The sequence below is a fragment of the Nipponia nippon genome, unplaced genomic scaffold, assembly GCF_047370975.1.
Source record: "Nipponia nippon isolate SJK-2023a ecotype South Korea unplaced genomic scaffold, ASM4737097v1 scaffold_7, whole genome shotgun sequence".
NCBI lineage: Eukaryota > Metazoa > Chordata > Aves > Pelecaniformes > Threskiornithidae > Nipponia > Nipponia nippon.
In genome coordinates this window covers 43045590-43060491 of record NW_028262391.1, presented here as the reverse complement: position 1 = coordinate 43060491, position 14902 = coordinate 43045590, and the positions used below count along the sequence as shown (strand labels likewise).

The 14902-nt window shown below is 46.3% G+C and overlaps 1 protein-coding gene across 3 annotated transcripts in view; it reads right to left on the bottom strand.

Moving 5' to 3' along the window:
• Nucleotides 1-14902, bottom strand: part of KCTD15 (potassium channel tetramerization domain containing 15) — a 46364-nt gene that overhangs the window by 4095 nt on the left and 27367 nt on the right. For all 3 annotated transcript variants that reach the window (XM_087738692.1, XM_087738693.1, XM_087738694.1), the window contains 2 exons: nt 13486-13630; nt 5241-5546 (listed from right to left, as the gene is read on the bottom strand). In XM_087738692.1, the coding sequence (XP_087594818.1) occupies nt 5241-5546; nt 13486-13630 (451 nt within the window). The remainder of the gene's footprint in view (nt 1-5240; nt 5547-13485; nt 13631-14902) is intronic.

Here is a 14902-nt window from a genome sequence, read left to right as displayed (position 1 = left end):
GCAGCTGTGATTCTCCCTTGCTGGAAGGGAGAGCTGCTTTTCGCAAGGCATGGCAGGGATGGGATGTGGAGCCAAGACGTGGACAATAAGGAAACGTTCTGGCCCAAGAAAGAGGTTAATTTGTATTGCCCAAATACGTATTTTCTCTTTCTCCTTCTAAAGAAAAGTTGGTGCAATTTAGATGCATGAATTTAAGGAACCCAGAGGCAACTTTAATTTCTGAGACTGTCACACAGCACATTACCCTAGGATATACTGATCTTGGCAATATGATAGGGCCGTGTTTTCACATGGGTGAGCGTGTTGATATACGGTTTCCCAGCAGAGCAGGACGCACGCAGACTTTTCCCAGCATTAGGTGAGAGCGGATGCCAGATCCCCCTTTGGCAGGTCTGCAACCTAAGATCCCCGGAGGAGATGCCATGCTCCCTCCCTCCCGCAGGCAGCTCTCCTGAGTCCAGGGCAGTAGCCTGGAAAAATGGTTCCTGTGCTTTTCTCTACTGAAAAATGCCATCAAGGGGGAGCAGCCTGTACGGTTCCGTAACAGCCTTGCCCAAGGTACCTCTTCTTTGCTCCAGCGCATGGGCCCACTGCGCTGGGAAGTGAACCTGATGATTTACTAAACCCGATGAACTCAGTACCACCAGCATCCTCCTGACAGCCGTCTGCCACCCACAACCACAGGGACTAAGCTGTTTACAAACTTGTTCACTCAACCTAGAGAAGTGTCTTAAGCAATACACCCAACTTCAGGTAGAGTCAAGTCGTATGCTTTCACAGGTTTATGTCCTAGAAAGAATTTGCTTTCTTTTTTGGTTTTACTAGCCCCGTGAAGCACTTCAGCAGTCACACCTACTGCAGTAGTACTTAGAAGTCTTACATTTCAAGGCCCAAGCTGCCTACGTTAAAGCTCTGCACACCAGACCTCGGCCCTCGCCCCGCATGCAGACCCACGTGAGGCCAAGGTGCATTTCTTAGTGCACTGCCTCCTCTGACTGAATGCTGGCGTTGCTTTCTCCAGAAACGTCAGTCTGGAGCCTTTATTAAAGGTAACTGATTTCAAAAGCACAACTGGATCCAAGGTGGTATTGTAGTGCAATGCAAACCATGGCAGCGTTTGCTGGTTTTAATCCATGGGAACCCTCCTTTGAGGTCGCCTGTGTTAGCCATCTGCAGTTTAATCCATGGTTTGGGTTTCTAGGGGTAACTAAAACCTTGTACTTGCTACTCTGGCTGCTAAGGACAGGCGAAGGAAAGGAGCTGCTCTCGCACAGCTCTGCCCGAGCCATGCAGCATCTGCTGGAAATCAGCCTGCCCGAGGAGCTCCGCCTGGCCTTGGGACACAGGGACTCGTGTTCTCAGAAAGCTGCATCTGCCAAACCTCACTGACTTTTGCCCTGATTTTTCTATACCTTACGCTGTAAGAAAGTTGTCAAACTGAAAGATTGAAAAAGCACCCCAGCGCTTGGGAGACAAATGAACCTGGAGAGATGACAAGAAGGGGGGGAGTGGGTTATCAAAATACATGAGAGCGCGCGAGCGCAAGCTTACAGCTCTCGTTTGTGCGGGCTGCAGGCAGCCGGTAGGACAGGACGGGGCGCAGACACCAACACTTGCTCCTGCTCAAAGAGGAAGGCAGGAGTTTGAGAGGGAAGGAGGAACAAGACGTCGTCAGACTGCTGTTTCACAGCCTGGAGTGTATTTTGACTAATTTGTGCATTCCTGTTCCTAGACCTGGCAGGATGAAGACGAGAGGCAACCCGGCTACAGGAAAGGAGGCTTCTTCCATTTAACTGGACAGTGAAACAGGATTGACAGGTAAGATTTCAGAGACATGTGACTTCAAAATCCTTGCTAAAAACTTTTCTAAATCAATTTGCTTGTAAGACAAAACAAGCACGGGGGTGCCCTTGGCTTGCCTCGGTCCAAAGCTATGGAAGGCTGCGTGTTAACACAGGACTTTTCTTCACCGAGCCCTCTCTCTGCAAACACACAATCCGGGTAGACATTACACCTTAGAGCACCGCACGCAGAACAAAGCGATTCATTTTTGCTACCTACGCGCTCGAAGGACTAGACTGCAGGCTATCATCTAGTGTAAAATCCTTGGTATCATCAATTTTCTCTGCAAGAAACAAAACAGGCCAAATCCTGTACACAATGCAGAGCATCTTTAAATATTGTAGAGTTTTAAGTGTAACTCGGATGCGGTTGAGCTCAGGTCTATGGAGAAAGGCTCCTAAAGGCTGCTTCCACGTGCGCTGAGCTCTGGTTTGTATGCGCCGGTGCGTGCGCCAGACTAAACGGCATGTTGAACATGAACAGATTTAAATGCCATTTAGTGAATTTGGCTCTATGCGCGTTACTTTTTCTGAAGGTAAGGTACAGACAGAGGGAAACCAGTAAGCGTCTTTGAATCAAATCAGAGCTACTTTCCTGTAAATCTCCAAAGAGAATATGCCAAGAAGTAAATGAGTAGCAGCTGTGATTCTCCTACGTATAGGGAGACACACACACACTATTAAATAGAGGATCTGTGCTAGGATTTAATATACTTTGTCTTCCAGTATTCTGAGCACATCTGATTTCGTTGGAAGTTTTTTCCAAACAGAAACATGATACTTTCACTTATTGCATTTCATTTAAATTTTGCAGAATACTAACGAATACATTCTTAATGATGAAGACTCCATGTTCAACATATACAAGCATCACAGAATCTTCTCTAAGGTAAGCTCATGTATCTCACCAGAACCTGTTGCGAGGAGTTGAAAAAACAGCGTGCCTTAAGAAAACTCTATACCTGTATGTAATTACAAAGGGGCATTAAATTAAGAGCTACTGTATTTTTTTGGCTGCCGCTGCCTACTCGAAGTTGACATGCTTTGTTTTATACGCACAGTTCTTGACACAAAACATTTAATGAAAATATTTTCCAAAGATCCAAAGAATTAGTAAGTATTGCAGTTGTGCTACCAAACACATTCAGCAGGGCACAGGGAGACAGAAGTGCTGTATCTCGGCACGCAGCAGGCAGACTTACCGCGTCACTCTGAGACTCTTTGGAAATGATTCTGCTCTTCCGACCACTACCCCTTCTAACCGACCTCCCGTAAGTCTGTGCGTTTACTTCACTGTACTTCCAGCTTCTGATGTAATACTGTTTTGCCCAAAAATCCTGGGAAGGGGAAGGGCAGTGCCTATGCGCTGACCAGAGTCCATCAGAGCCAATGATAATTAGCTGCTGATTTCATCAGCCTTTGGTCTCAGAAATGCATCATTTTCCAGTAAGTGTTTGAAAACACTTTCTATTAATTATATAGTAAAATGATGTAATTTAGTAAAATGATGTAATTTAATAATATTATTTAGACTGTAGACTCTTGGACAGAAATTTTTTTTCACAACATGAACCTGTGAAGAGACTCTTTGATTCTGTCTGAATTTCGACTGAATTCAAAACACATTCAAATAATAACAATAATTAGCACTCAGCTTTCGCTACCAGCACACCTTTCCTACCAGTACGCCACTTTGGATAAAACAGAGCCAGGTGCTAAGCCACGTGGGCATCCAGCGCTTTGCCTGCTTGCAGTGCTGAGCCCATCAGTGCCTCGCAGTGACCCTTTATTGTTTCAGTTATTCTGATTTCTTGCATGCGTCTAACTGTATCGCACGGACAGCGTGGCTGAGACACGAACACGCTTCCCTGTGCACTTACCTTAGCTAAACCGCAGCTGCTCCCTTCTCCACCCAGCACAGCGATGAATTCATCACTGTTCCCACTGCCAGCAAACGGATCTGCCTCCGACCCACCTCCAGCCTTCTATTTTTGGGGCAGCCCACTCTAAACCTTGCCAAACATGAAATTGCTAAGGACTGGGCAAAATTAACCACAGGCATCGGACTGTTAAAAGTTCAACCAAATAAAACACTTGGGAGTCTTGAACCAAAAATCACCAAAAATAGCTGGGTTTAGAACGGTTTCAGACAAAAGCGTCTTCTGGTGCACGAGGCACCAGGGAATGCTGCCCCGAGGAGGGAGGCCTCCGTGGCAAATGCAGGTTGTTAAAATGACTCCATCCACTTTTACATATCCTGGTAAGTGCAGGTCTCCCGAAAACACTGGCAGCTGGCAGCTTGGGAGAGAGAGGGCGCCTCAGCTTGCTGTGTAGTAACAGCCCAGGTAAGCAAGGGCTCCAGGTGCTTGCCCTCCCTTGCTATCACGCCTCCCTCCCCAACCTGTCCGGCCAGCCTGTCCCAGGGGCCAGCCCTTCGGTGGGTATTTGCCCCCAGGGAAGTTGATCAAGACCGCTAAGGCATTCCCCACAGCCCAGTTAGCACCTCTGCAGGGGAGGGGAACTTTGGAAATATTCCCCTACAGGTTGATTTCACTTTCCATAATACAAGTATTTACAGCATACTTTAAAGGTGTACATGCAAAAACTCTGCAAGAGCTCTGTTTTGCCTTGTTAATTAAGGCAGAAGTTAACAGCATCATCAGCGCCGTTCCTCCTGCGCAGCCCAAGGACAGCTACACCACCGAAGCTCTGGCCGCAGTGGCGGTGATCCCTTGTGAAATGGCGTTTCTTGCCCATAAGGCCGCTGCCTAAACACAAGCCACATATTTATTTCCGCTACCATCCACCTATCTGTCCAGTTATCTTCTTTTGTTTCATATGTTTAATTTTAAACCTAATGTCAAAACTCTGAGTATAAAATGAAATATATTTTGTTTAAAATACTCTGGGCAATTTTTATAGAACATCCTTTTGAAAAAAAAAAAAAGTGCAGAGATCAATTTTTTTAAGTCCATCCCGCAGGCACCATCATTTAATTATGAGTGAGACATAAATTATGCATTTACACATTGTTGCATTTTCTATAAAATGGTGTGGAGATTTTTTTTTGTAGTTTTTGGAACTCTCTCTTTCTTCCTGGGGGCACTTTGGAGGAAAAAAAAAACTGCTGCGGGCTATACATTGATGAAAAAATTAGCATTTATCAGTATAACACCATTATGAGACCAGCATGGCACTAACATACACAAAATCTAAATCTATTTTTCTGCTTAGACTTAGGAAAACCTGAAAGACTGATCTCGCCAGGCAGAAAATGTCTCCTTGCAGTATAAGCACTGAAGGTAATTGGGCAGAAGCAAATAATTTGCATATAATTGAACAAGAAATAATAAGAAAACACCCCAGCAAACAGATGAGCCAGCACCGAAACGCCATTACCTGCACTGAATTCAACCGGCAGTATCCGTTCAAAGGAAACCTAATAACGTGGGTAGGGTCCTGGTTCCAGCCAGCGTTTACGGAGTTGCACATGACGTCCCCGGTCTCCGGGAAGATCTCTTCTATTAAAGCTTTCTCCCCACTCAATGCAATTCTTTCCCCCAGATCTGGAGTCACTCTTACGACCAAGCAGTCACAAGGCTGGAAATGTTTCCTTTGTTCTTTCTCTTGTTTCCATCGCTCAAGTTCCTTAATCATTGGCTGCAGCTGGTAATACTTTGCTTCTTCATATAAAAGATTAAAGTCCTGGGGAAAAAAAAAAGAAGAGGGAGAGAGAGAAACTAGAAATGCTTATAGTTCTCTTTTAAAAATGAGTATTGTTCCTGTTTGACCTACTTAGGCTTATGTATTGTCAGCAAGAGTGCAAAGGCAACAGGTATCCACATACTTTGTCTTCATCTGACACCTACACAGAAAACCACACTGTGTTAGTGTTGAATCTATTTGGGCTGACCGTGAAGTTCCCAACGCCACTGAATTATTCTTTCATTTATTATCCCGCAAGCTCAATGCCAGAAGGATTTACTTTTGGATTAAGAAATCAAAATAACTGGCTGCAATAAGCAAAGCCTGCTGATGCAAGAGGAGATGTCCTGAGCCTAATCTTCACTCTTCGCCTCAGATACTCACTTCTGATCTTACAACAGATCATCTCAGGCTTCGCCGTCACCTCTCGCACACATGTTACGAGATGGAGATGTCAGTTTAGCTTCACTTCTCACCTGTCTTTGCTGAGTCTGAAATTCAGCTGCAGCAGCTCAGCTGCTCCCTGTGTTTCATGATTATTCATGTACTTAGAGTGTACTTTGGAGCCTGGTAAATTATACGGAGGTAGTGACTATCCCACTGGCTGGGAGCTCGGCTGTGCGCTCCAACAACTTAAAAGAAACAGTTCTTCCCAGCCATTTGTCCATCACCTCACTCGGGCTTTGGGCAATTCAAATTCCCAATTTGGTCCGATTCCCAGTTCACTGATTGAGATGTCTTCTGCACATCCTCATTAATAGCTTTTCATCAGATTTCCAACAGATCTTCCCACCTCAGCTTCAATGCATGACAGTACGCTGAGGCAAAGGGTGCCAGCAGCCCCCCCAGACCCCAGGAGGCAGCAGCGCCCACCAGACCAAGCCGGAGAAGAAAGGGAGGGGGAAGCACCCAGGGACGGTTTGCTTACACCAGCCCCACCGCCTCCTTCAGCCTCTTGAAGGGAAGAGGAGCAACAAGAGCACAGCACCAGCTCCTCTCTCCAAAGACCTGCCGTTTGCTTTCCTGGCTCTTACGCCTGTTTACAGCTGGAAATGCTGCACCGCAGGTACGCTATGTGACTTTTGTGGAGTATGCTGTAGGTCAACACCTGGACATAAAGGTCAGTTCTCCACCACTGCAATGAAATGAAATGAAAAATCACAAGAGTGAAATGACTGGAATCATTTAGCCTGGAAAGAAGGGCATGACAAGAAGTAATCAAGAAATGGACATCAAAATTACATGAAAAATAATGGCAGCAGTGCTGCTCCAGGATTCGGGGAAGAGGGGGAATCAAAGGCCAAGGAACGTGCAGCACAAAAAGGTGCGACTCTTCATAGCGGCTTGGAATTAACCTGTAAAATCTGCTGCTGCAGGATATTATTGAACCAAAGCAGTTAGCTGTGTTCAAATTGGGCACCACAGACCCACCGTGGGTAGTGGAGAGGTGCTCCTTCACCCCAGGCCTGCCTACAGCCTGGAGATGTATGAATATTCACAGTGCCACCAGCAAGGTTATCACGTTACAAAAGGGACATCCCATCCTTTACATCTCTTTGATGTCTGTTAAGGCTGGGACAATATGCGCACCACTAAGGGAGGGAAAAAAGAACACAGAAAGAGAGAAAAGTGATAAGAGCAAGTGGAAAGAAATGAGGGCAACAAATGCACTCACGGGAAGGAGACGGAAGATGAAAAACAACAGGAAGATGAAAGAATCAGCCTCTCCCCTGATGGAAGTTACTTCCCCCCCTCCCCAAAATCAGCACTCTGCTGAGCCATTACTGCTTTTCTCTGCCCACCAGTGAAGCTCCCTGGTTACTGAGCACGGGATTGGTTTAAACCTATGAGGATTAGTGGCCTAAATTAAAAAACAACCCCTGCCCCAAACTCTCTGTGATCTTCATCGTGCAGGACACTGGAGCAACACAGTCCACAGCTTAACTGCAGTTACTAGAGAGGTGTGTGCAGGGGGACAGCAAATGTTCACTGGGCATCTGCTGGTCCCATGTCTCTCTTTTTTGAGCAAAGGAAAACATGCAATGCTAAGGAAAAAAGTAATGTAATGCTGTAGAGTGAACAGGAGCATCCAGTGCTTACTGTAGGCAATGGAAAGTCTCCCACTGTTTTCAATAGGTCCTGAAAAACCAGTTTTAGAAGATCTGTGTTCATGGTCACTATAAAATAACATATTATTTGTAAGGTCAATCAGTTGAATATGTGCTAAGAAAACTCAACAGTAAAACCCAGAAGAGGTGCTACAGCCATATAAAAACCAGTCCTTCATTTCTGAAAGTAAAGAGAGGTACAGTGCTCCTGAGGCTGGATGCAAAGCCCATAACATTCATGACAGTCTTCTCAACCGACTTCACTGGGCTTCGGACTAGGCTGACAGTATCCTGAATCACAGTTGTTCAATGGCCCAGCACCCCCGGGCCAAAACAGTAATGCCATAAAGCAGACAAAACCAGGATCACACCACCTCTGCCTCCCCCACAGCCAGCTATTAGCCCACCGCATCAAACGCAGCTCTTTAGTGACTCCTGCTAGCCATCATTTGTCCTAAATAAACAAGATAAATTTTATATTCTGATATAATTTTGTGGTAAGACAAGGAGTTTTCAGATGAAACAGCTCTTCCACTACTGTTCCCAGAACGATACAGCCACGCCTCAGACGGCTGTGTGGAAACCAGAGCTGTGCTGGAGCATCATGTGCTCAGTGGGATGCACATAAACCGCCTGGGTTAAGCCAAGGTGCTTGGGTTAGTTTTTAAAATAAGACTCTCATCTCCATGTCCATTCCACACTTGGGTTGAGCACAAATGTGCTGGAAAGGGTTTTGCACCTGGAGGAAGGGGTTTGCGACAGAAGCTGGGAATCTGAGGTATGCTGGTGCAAAGCGGCAACACGCACATGCGGCGTTAGGGAGTCTGGGCAGCTGCCTATTATCAGGCACTGGCAATAAAGGGAATTTGTTACGCTGTAACACGTAGAGGGGATAAAAAAGCGTCTTCTGCTAGGAACGGCAAGAGAAAATTCATGGCTGTCCACCAGTGACAGTGCTGGGAAGGGACACCTTCCGTGACCCCCCACCCCGCGTACTGCATGCTGCCCTGGACCAGCCACCAGGAGCACAGCCTGCCCCACCACCCTGACCTGCTCGGGCTCCTGTACCAGGAATCTGGCGTTTCTGCACCGAGTGACTTGGGCACCGCTACGGAATTTGACAATGTATTTAGGGAGGAAAGAGGATTTTGCAAAACCAGGAACAAAGAATAAACGGTTCACAGCGTGGGGGTCCTGTGCTTGGGCAGGGTAATGGACTCGACACACCGCTAAGTGCATGATCTTCTCGTGCAGGTTTTATACACTGTTGGGAATACTGTGCAGCGGCAACTGGACTGGGAAGCGAGGCCCGGCTCTGGACTGTCTGCACAGGATACTCAGGATGTCCAGGTAATACTGACACAGGTATTTCCACCCTTGCACTGTAGATATAAAATCCTACCCTGATGACTTGCAAAAGTTTAACATGAAATATGAAGCAGAAGAATTCAACCCACAAGGGACCTTGCCAGGGAGGTGCCACAGGAGCTGCAAGAAAACATTTCCATGCTGCTCATTTTGATAAGTTACCAAAGGCAGATGCAGACACGAATCTTCCCAGACCTATCCAGAAGAGGCACATTTTGCTGAAACAGGCACAGAAGTAGCTACAGGGTGTTAACTGCCTAGCACCGTGGCAAAGTGCACACAGTTTCGTTGAAACTCAGCCTCAGAGCAGCCTGGTACAGCTTCTGTTCCAGGCATATGCTGGTAAATGCACACAGATACTGTACCCTCTCTCTCACGGAGGCTCCAGCCCTGGCATCAGTGCAGCGTTGCTGAGCAGCAGGCAGCATCCTGCAGCAGATTTTGTACAGTATCCAGGAGTTCCTTGTCCTGCAGGACTAATGATGCATCTCCCATTTCTTCTAAGGATTATTTCCCTACCTTCCCAGCTTCTTAACAGCCATGTATACCTTGTGGCAGCACAGCCCAGAGCCAAGCACTGTGTATGGTAGCTAATGGAGCTGCTTGTGTTTAGCCAGGGAAAATGGCTTTACTCCGAAGGTGATTCCCACCAGCCAAGGTCCCTGCTCATGAGCAGGGTGCTCCTTACTAGACTGAAAGGGGAGATGGACAGTCAAGGCTCTGATTTTGCTGTAAAGTACCACAAAAAGCCTTCATGAACTATCGTGAGCCTTCAACTTCTCATGGCTGTTGTAGGAACTAGTGGGGAAGTTCTGTCAGGCCACCTGGAAAAGGGAGCAGATAGCCGGGTGGGATGCACACCGCCTTTCTCCATCCACAACTTCTGGACAACACTTAGATCTCATGGGAAAGGTAAACAGATTTTTCAAAGATGCAGCTTTTTGCCTTTCACAGAATAATTTTCTGCTCATGATTCGGCAGAAAAGCTTTTTTTCTGGTGGATTTCACGTTGGCTAAATTCTGCAGTCGCCTCTGACAAGGGTGACATCTTCCTGGGAAGTGTGACTGCAAGGCCAGTTGTGCTGCTGTTTTGACATCAGTGCCAGTGGGTCAGTAACGATCTGCTAACTACAGGCAGAGACAGCCAACAGAAACTGTAAAACCATGTCTCCTGTGAACCTGATGCTGTTCTCTCCGTACTAAAGAGGTCCTTTATTTTTGTACCTAATGTTGACTCCTGAACAAGCTGAAATGCCTCTTTCTGCCCATTTTTCACTTGTTACTCTGTTGCACAAAACAACAAACTGTCATCCTGACTCAACGTTTCTTTTATATTTTAGTGCTGTGAAGATCTGACTCCTGGCTACGAGAGAAAGTTGCTCACTTCTACGATGACAACTGCGCCATTTGCTAAGGTCAGTTTGAGAGCACTTAAGCACACAAATTTTAAAACGTTATTAATAAATTAGCGTGCCGGCCTTGTGGTTCCGGTGCTACAGGTGACCTCTATAATCCACATGAAACTCAGACGTCCTGTGCATTTGTGCTCCTCCCCTCCTTAAGATGGAGTAATAATATACACATTGCCCATGTCTATTTTCATTTGACGATCTCTAAGCAGGGAGCGAGTCTCAAGTAAGTAGGTATGATGGGTCCTGGTTTTGTGTGAAGTTATGTATTGGCAGTGAAGGGGACAGAAGCTGCTCGTAAATGTCCTGGGGAATCACCTCTGACGGCGGGGGGGATCACGGCAGAGAACATTTGGGCTGCAGAGGAGGGGCAGCTCCTGCGCCAGCCACCCCCTAACCCAGCAGCATGGCAGACCCGGGGGTGCTGGCTCCACGCTCTGTGTGAGGACTTTTGTTGCTCAAGGTGTCGGGGTCCCACAGGCGTGGGACTCTGAACTGGTGCAGGAGGAGGGAGCTGTAAGCAGCTCCGGGCTGCTCGCCATCGGCTCGCTCAGCACAGGCTGGCTGTGAAGGAGAACCGAGCCAAGCAACTCACAGTAATCTCTCAGCATACTTCATGTGGCTTAAAATCCCCCAAACTCAGCAAAATTGTGTGTACTATTAGACTGTGGCTTTCAGCAGGGCGACCTGTCAGATACTAAACACTTCCAAGTTCTGGCTTATTAATAGTAGGAGGTGTAATTAATATTCACTGTAAGCACACCAGTCAGACTTGATAATAAAGAATCACTAGCCTAGGAACACATACCCCACTTTCTCTGCATTTCAGTGTTAACTTAGTCTGAAAACAACACTTAAATAGCAAACACAGTAACGCTGGTGTGGTACTAACATTCCAAACTTTCCAAAATAACCATCTGAGCAGCAATTCAAGTTGAAAAGCAACTTGGCTAAACCTCGAGGCTAATAAACTGCTTGATTAAATTAAGGGGTAAAAACTAATAAATATTCAAAACACTTGATAATGCTTTGTTTGACATAAAGAACATTTAATGCAAGTCTCACTGGAAAACCTGTCAGGTTTTATACCTTAAATAGAGTTTTGCATTTAGAAACACTGAGTGATTCCATTTGCTGCCTTTGATTATTGTCTTCTGTCACTTTAATCATGCTGGTAAAATTACATGATTTCTGTGAAGTCAAATCCGTTTACAATGCAGTTTTAATATAGCTTTGCAGCGCATTCTTCTATGCATTTGTATTTAGTTACTCCCTACCTAGCAATACTTTGCTTTGTTCTTGAGCCCTCATTAGCCTGGGGTTTGCTCTAAAGCTCTCCCAGGGAGGAACTAACTAAAATACAGTTAACCCTATGCAAAGAGATGGTCTGGAACAACGGACTAAGCCCGGGCACAGCGCCGGCTCTCCCGAGTCTCTCCCAGACCTGCCAGCGGCTCGCTGCGCAGACAAGTCCTTGGCATCCACTGGCACTCTCACCTCCAGGCTCTTAGCAAATCCTACTGGTTTTGTTTCACAGCACCTCTGAACTCTGGATACCAGTCGAGGCGATGATCAGCTCCAACTACAACTCTTCTACCCTCTCTTCTCACGCCCGCTTGTCCCACCACATTGTCCAAAATGTTGCCGCTAAAGCATCTCTCTGGCAATTTCACCTGTACCGCTTCTCCATCCACCCCCCTTTACTTGATCCATCTGTCAATCCACAAAACTGGTCTGGTCTTTAGCTTCACTCCTACCTGTGTGTTCTCTCTCATTTCTCTGTAAAAAGCTTTTCTCACATCCACCCCTTAGTGCTCTGGCTCTCACCCTGCTTCACAGCACCCCAGCCTCCCCAACCCACCCGCCGCTCCCCAGAAAGACCAGTGCTCAGGACAGCGCTTCGGGGCTGGAGGGCCGAAACCGCCCCTGAATGCCAAAACTTCTCCCTGCCTTGGGACTGGACGTGTGCTCCCATCACACAGCGCGTCTGCTCAACATTAACTGTACACAATCCCCTGCCGGGGTCAAATACGACTATACTCGTAACTTAGGCAAGAACGGCTGAGGAGCGGTTTGCAGCATGAGGATCAGCTGTACTCCAAAGCTAAAGCCACCACAGCAGCCACAGATCTGGGCTGACTCAGTAATGACTGGCCAAATTATCTTGCCTACCTAGTCCAACACGCACAGTGAAATCTTACTGCACAGCGCAGGAACCTTCCTCTCTAGCAACGCTCCACGTCCTCTGACTCTGAGCAGATCCCCGTTGCCATCCCAATTTATTAATCATTTCATGCTGGAGTTAGTGCTTTTGTTGAATCTTGTCATCTACAGTTTGGACACTTTTGTCTTCTAATTTTCATACATAAGGATGACAATGTTGCAAGTTTCATAAGTGCAAAGCCAAATAAACAAGGCTAGGAGGAGAGCGTTTGAACAATCAGGATTTGCAAAGCAACAACCAGCGCCATTATTTCATAGAAAACATGTATTGCTCCTTAAAAAGCCCTCAGTAAATTCCATCTCCCAAGAATATTCTGACATTCATAAACTGTGTAAAAGATTACTTCCTGAACCCAAAGTATCTACATTGGTTATATCTAACACAAATCCTCATGGGCTTGTTTAAGGGTGTTTCTTTTTTATACCAACAAGAAAAAGATTTATACGATTTACACCCTCTAAGTATCAAATTTAAAACATTTCTTTCAGATTCTGAGCATTAAACCCTGGTAAGTGCTAGTTGCTGATGTTGCTTCTTAATTGTTGTTATACCCTGATAAATAAGCTAAAAATGTGGGAAAATACAATTAGTTTAGAAAAACTGATTTAGCCGTAAGCTTCATCGTTTAACTTTTTATGGTATCCATGACAACCATTGGTCCATTTATTAAATAATAGCATCCCTGGTGTAATATACAAGTACTAAAAATCCTAACAATAAACAGCAACATTTAGTTAAGTGTGTTTAGGTCAAGCACATAAACCAACCTGCACCAAAACAAATGACAGAATGGGAGGAAAAAATGGATTGCAGACTACAGCTTTCCTTACCTTAAAGTCATCTGGGAGCAGTAGCTTAGATGTCCTTAGGAAGCTTAATATATATCTGAAAATTTCACCATCTCGATCAATGAAATAATGTTGTTTTAAACTGTCCAAGACAATAGGCTCTGTGCCATTAAACAGACGACTTATTCTGAAAAAAGAAAAGAAAAAGAAATGGGCAAAAGAGACAAAATCTCATTACACCCTCAGGGCTTAAGAACATCCAGCCAATTTAGTTGCATCAATTCAATGTGCATAAGGTAACGCAGTATCTTAATTTGGTGACAAACAAGTGCACAAAGACAGATGCCTTAGACACGCGTGTGCAGCCACACGCTCACGCACACCAAGCGCGTGTGCACATGCAGACACGGGCGCACACACCAGCAGTGAGAGCCCTGCAGCTGCCCTGGGGCTAACCTCGTGCTGCCCCGCATCAAGGCTGTGAATTAGACCCACGACCCCAACAAGGAAAGTGCCTATGAAACGCTCACCCCGTGGCTGGCAGAGTAATTTTGGTGACAATATGCATCACCGCCTCCATTATACGTCCCTGTCCACCATGTTCTGCTAACGGAGAACCCAATGGTTACTTGGAGGTGGGCTCCTGGCCATGAGCTTCTCCTCCAGCTTGGCTGTCATTTTCATCAAATGCCATCAAAGCCTTTCCGTGCTAGGAGAGGCTGCCCCTACACCGAGATGAGCTGTATGGACCTGTCAGCGCTGGATAAGCGGCCATCCAATGCTGAACATTTCGGCAAACTGGTAACCAATGGCCCATGCAGCATGTGCAGTGCTGCCTGTGGGACCACAGTCCCACCACCACTAGTCCTGGGGATCAGAGTCTGGCAGAAGAAAACAACGTGGCAAATCTTTCGTGAGCGAAGAAAAGGAAGCGAGACTTATGAGACCAGGGGATCAGCTGGTTACAGGACCAAAATACCACATCAGCTGCATCACTCCGGCTTTCTCCACATCCCGAGGAGCATGCTCTGCAGAAAGCAACCCGGGCATCTGCCTGGCTGCCGTTCCTCCCGCTGCTCCCCTTCAAACGCCTGGCTTCTCTCAGAACGCTTTGTCTTCCCATGAGAAATAACCCAGCTGAATATATGTTCTTGAAAGGAAAATCGCAGGAGACAGACAGCAACGACCTATTAAGTAATTGAGTCCATCTCTCTGACAGTGCAGCATTGTTCCCAACTGCAGAGTGTCTCGTGTTTCAAAGTCGAGTCTTAAATAACCCTGCCAGTGAGGACTCCTCCATTTCCCAGAGAGACTATCCGGCAGCCTGCTGGATTTCACTGTCGAGCTGTCCCTTCGACTCGGCTATGCAATCCGCCCGTGTCCCTTGCTGTGACCAGGGCAGGGCTTTCCCTGTTTTTTTGATATTTTTTTTCCGTTTTTTTTCCTGTTTTTTGGATAA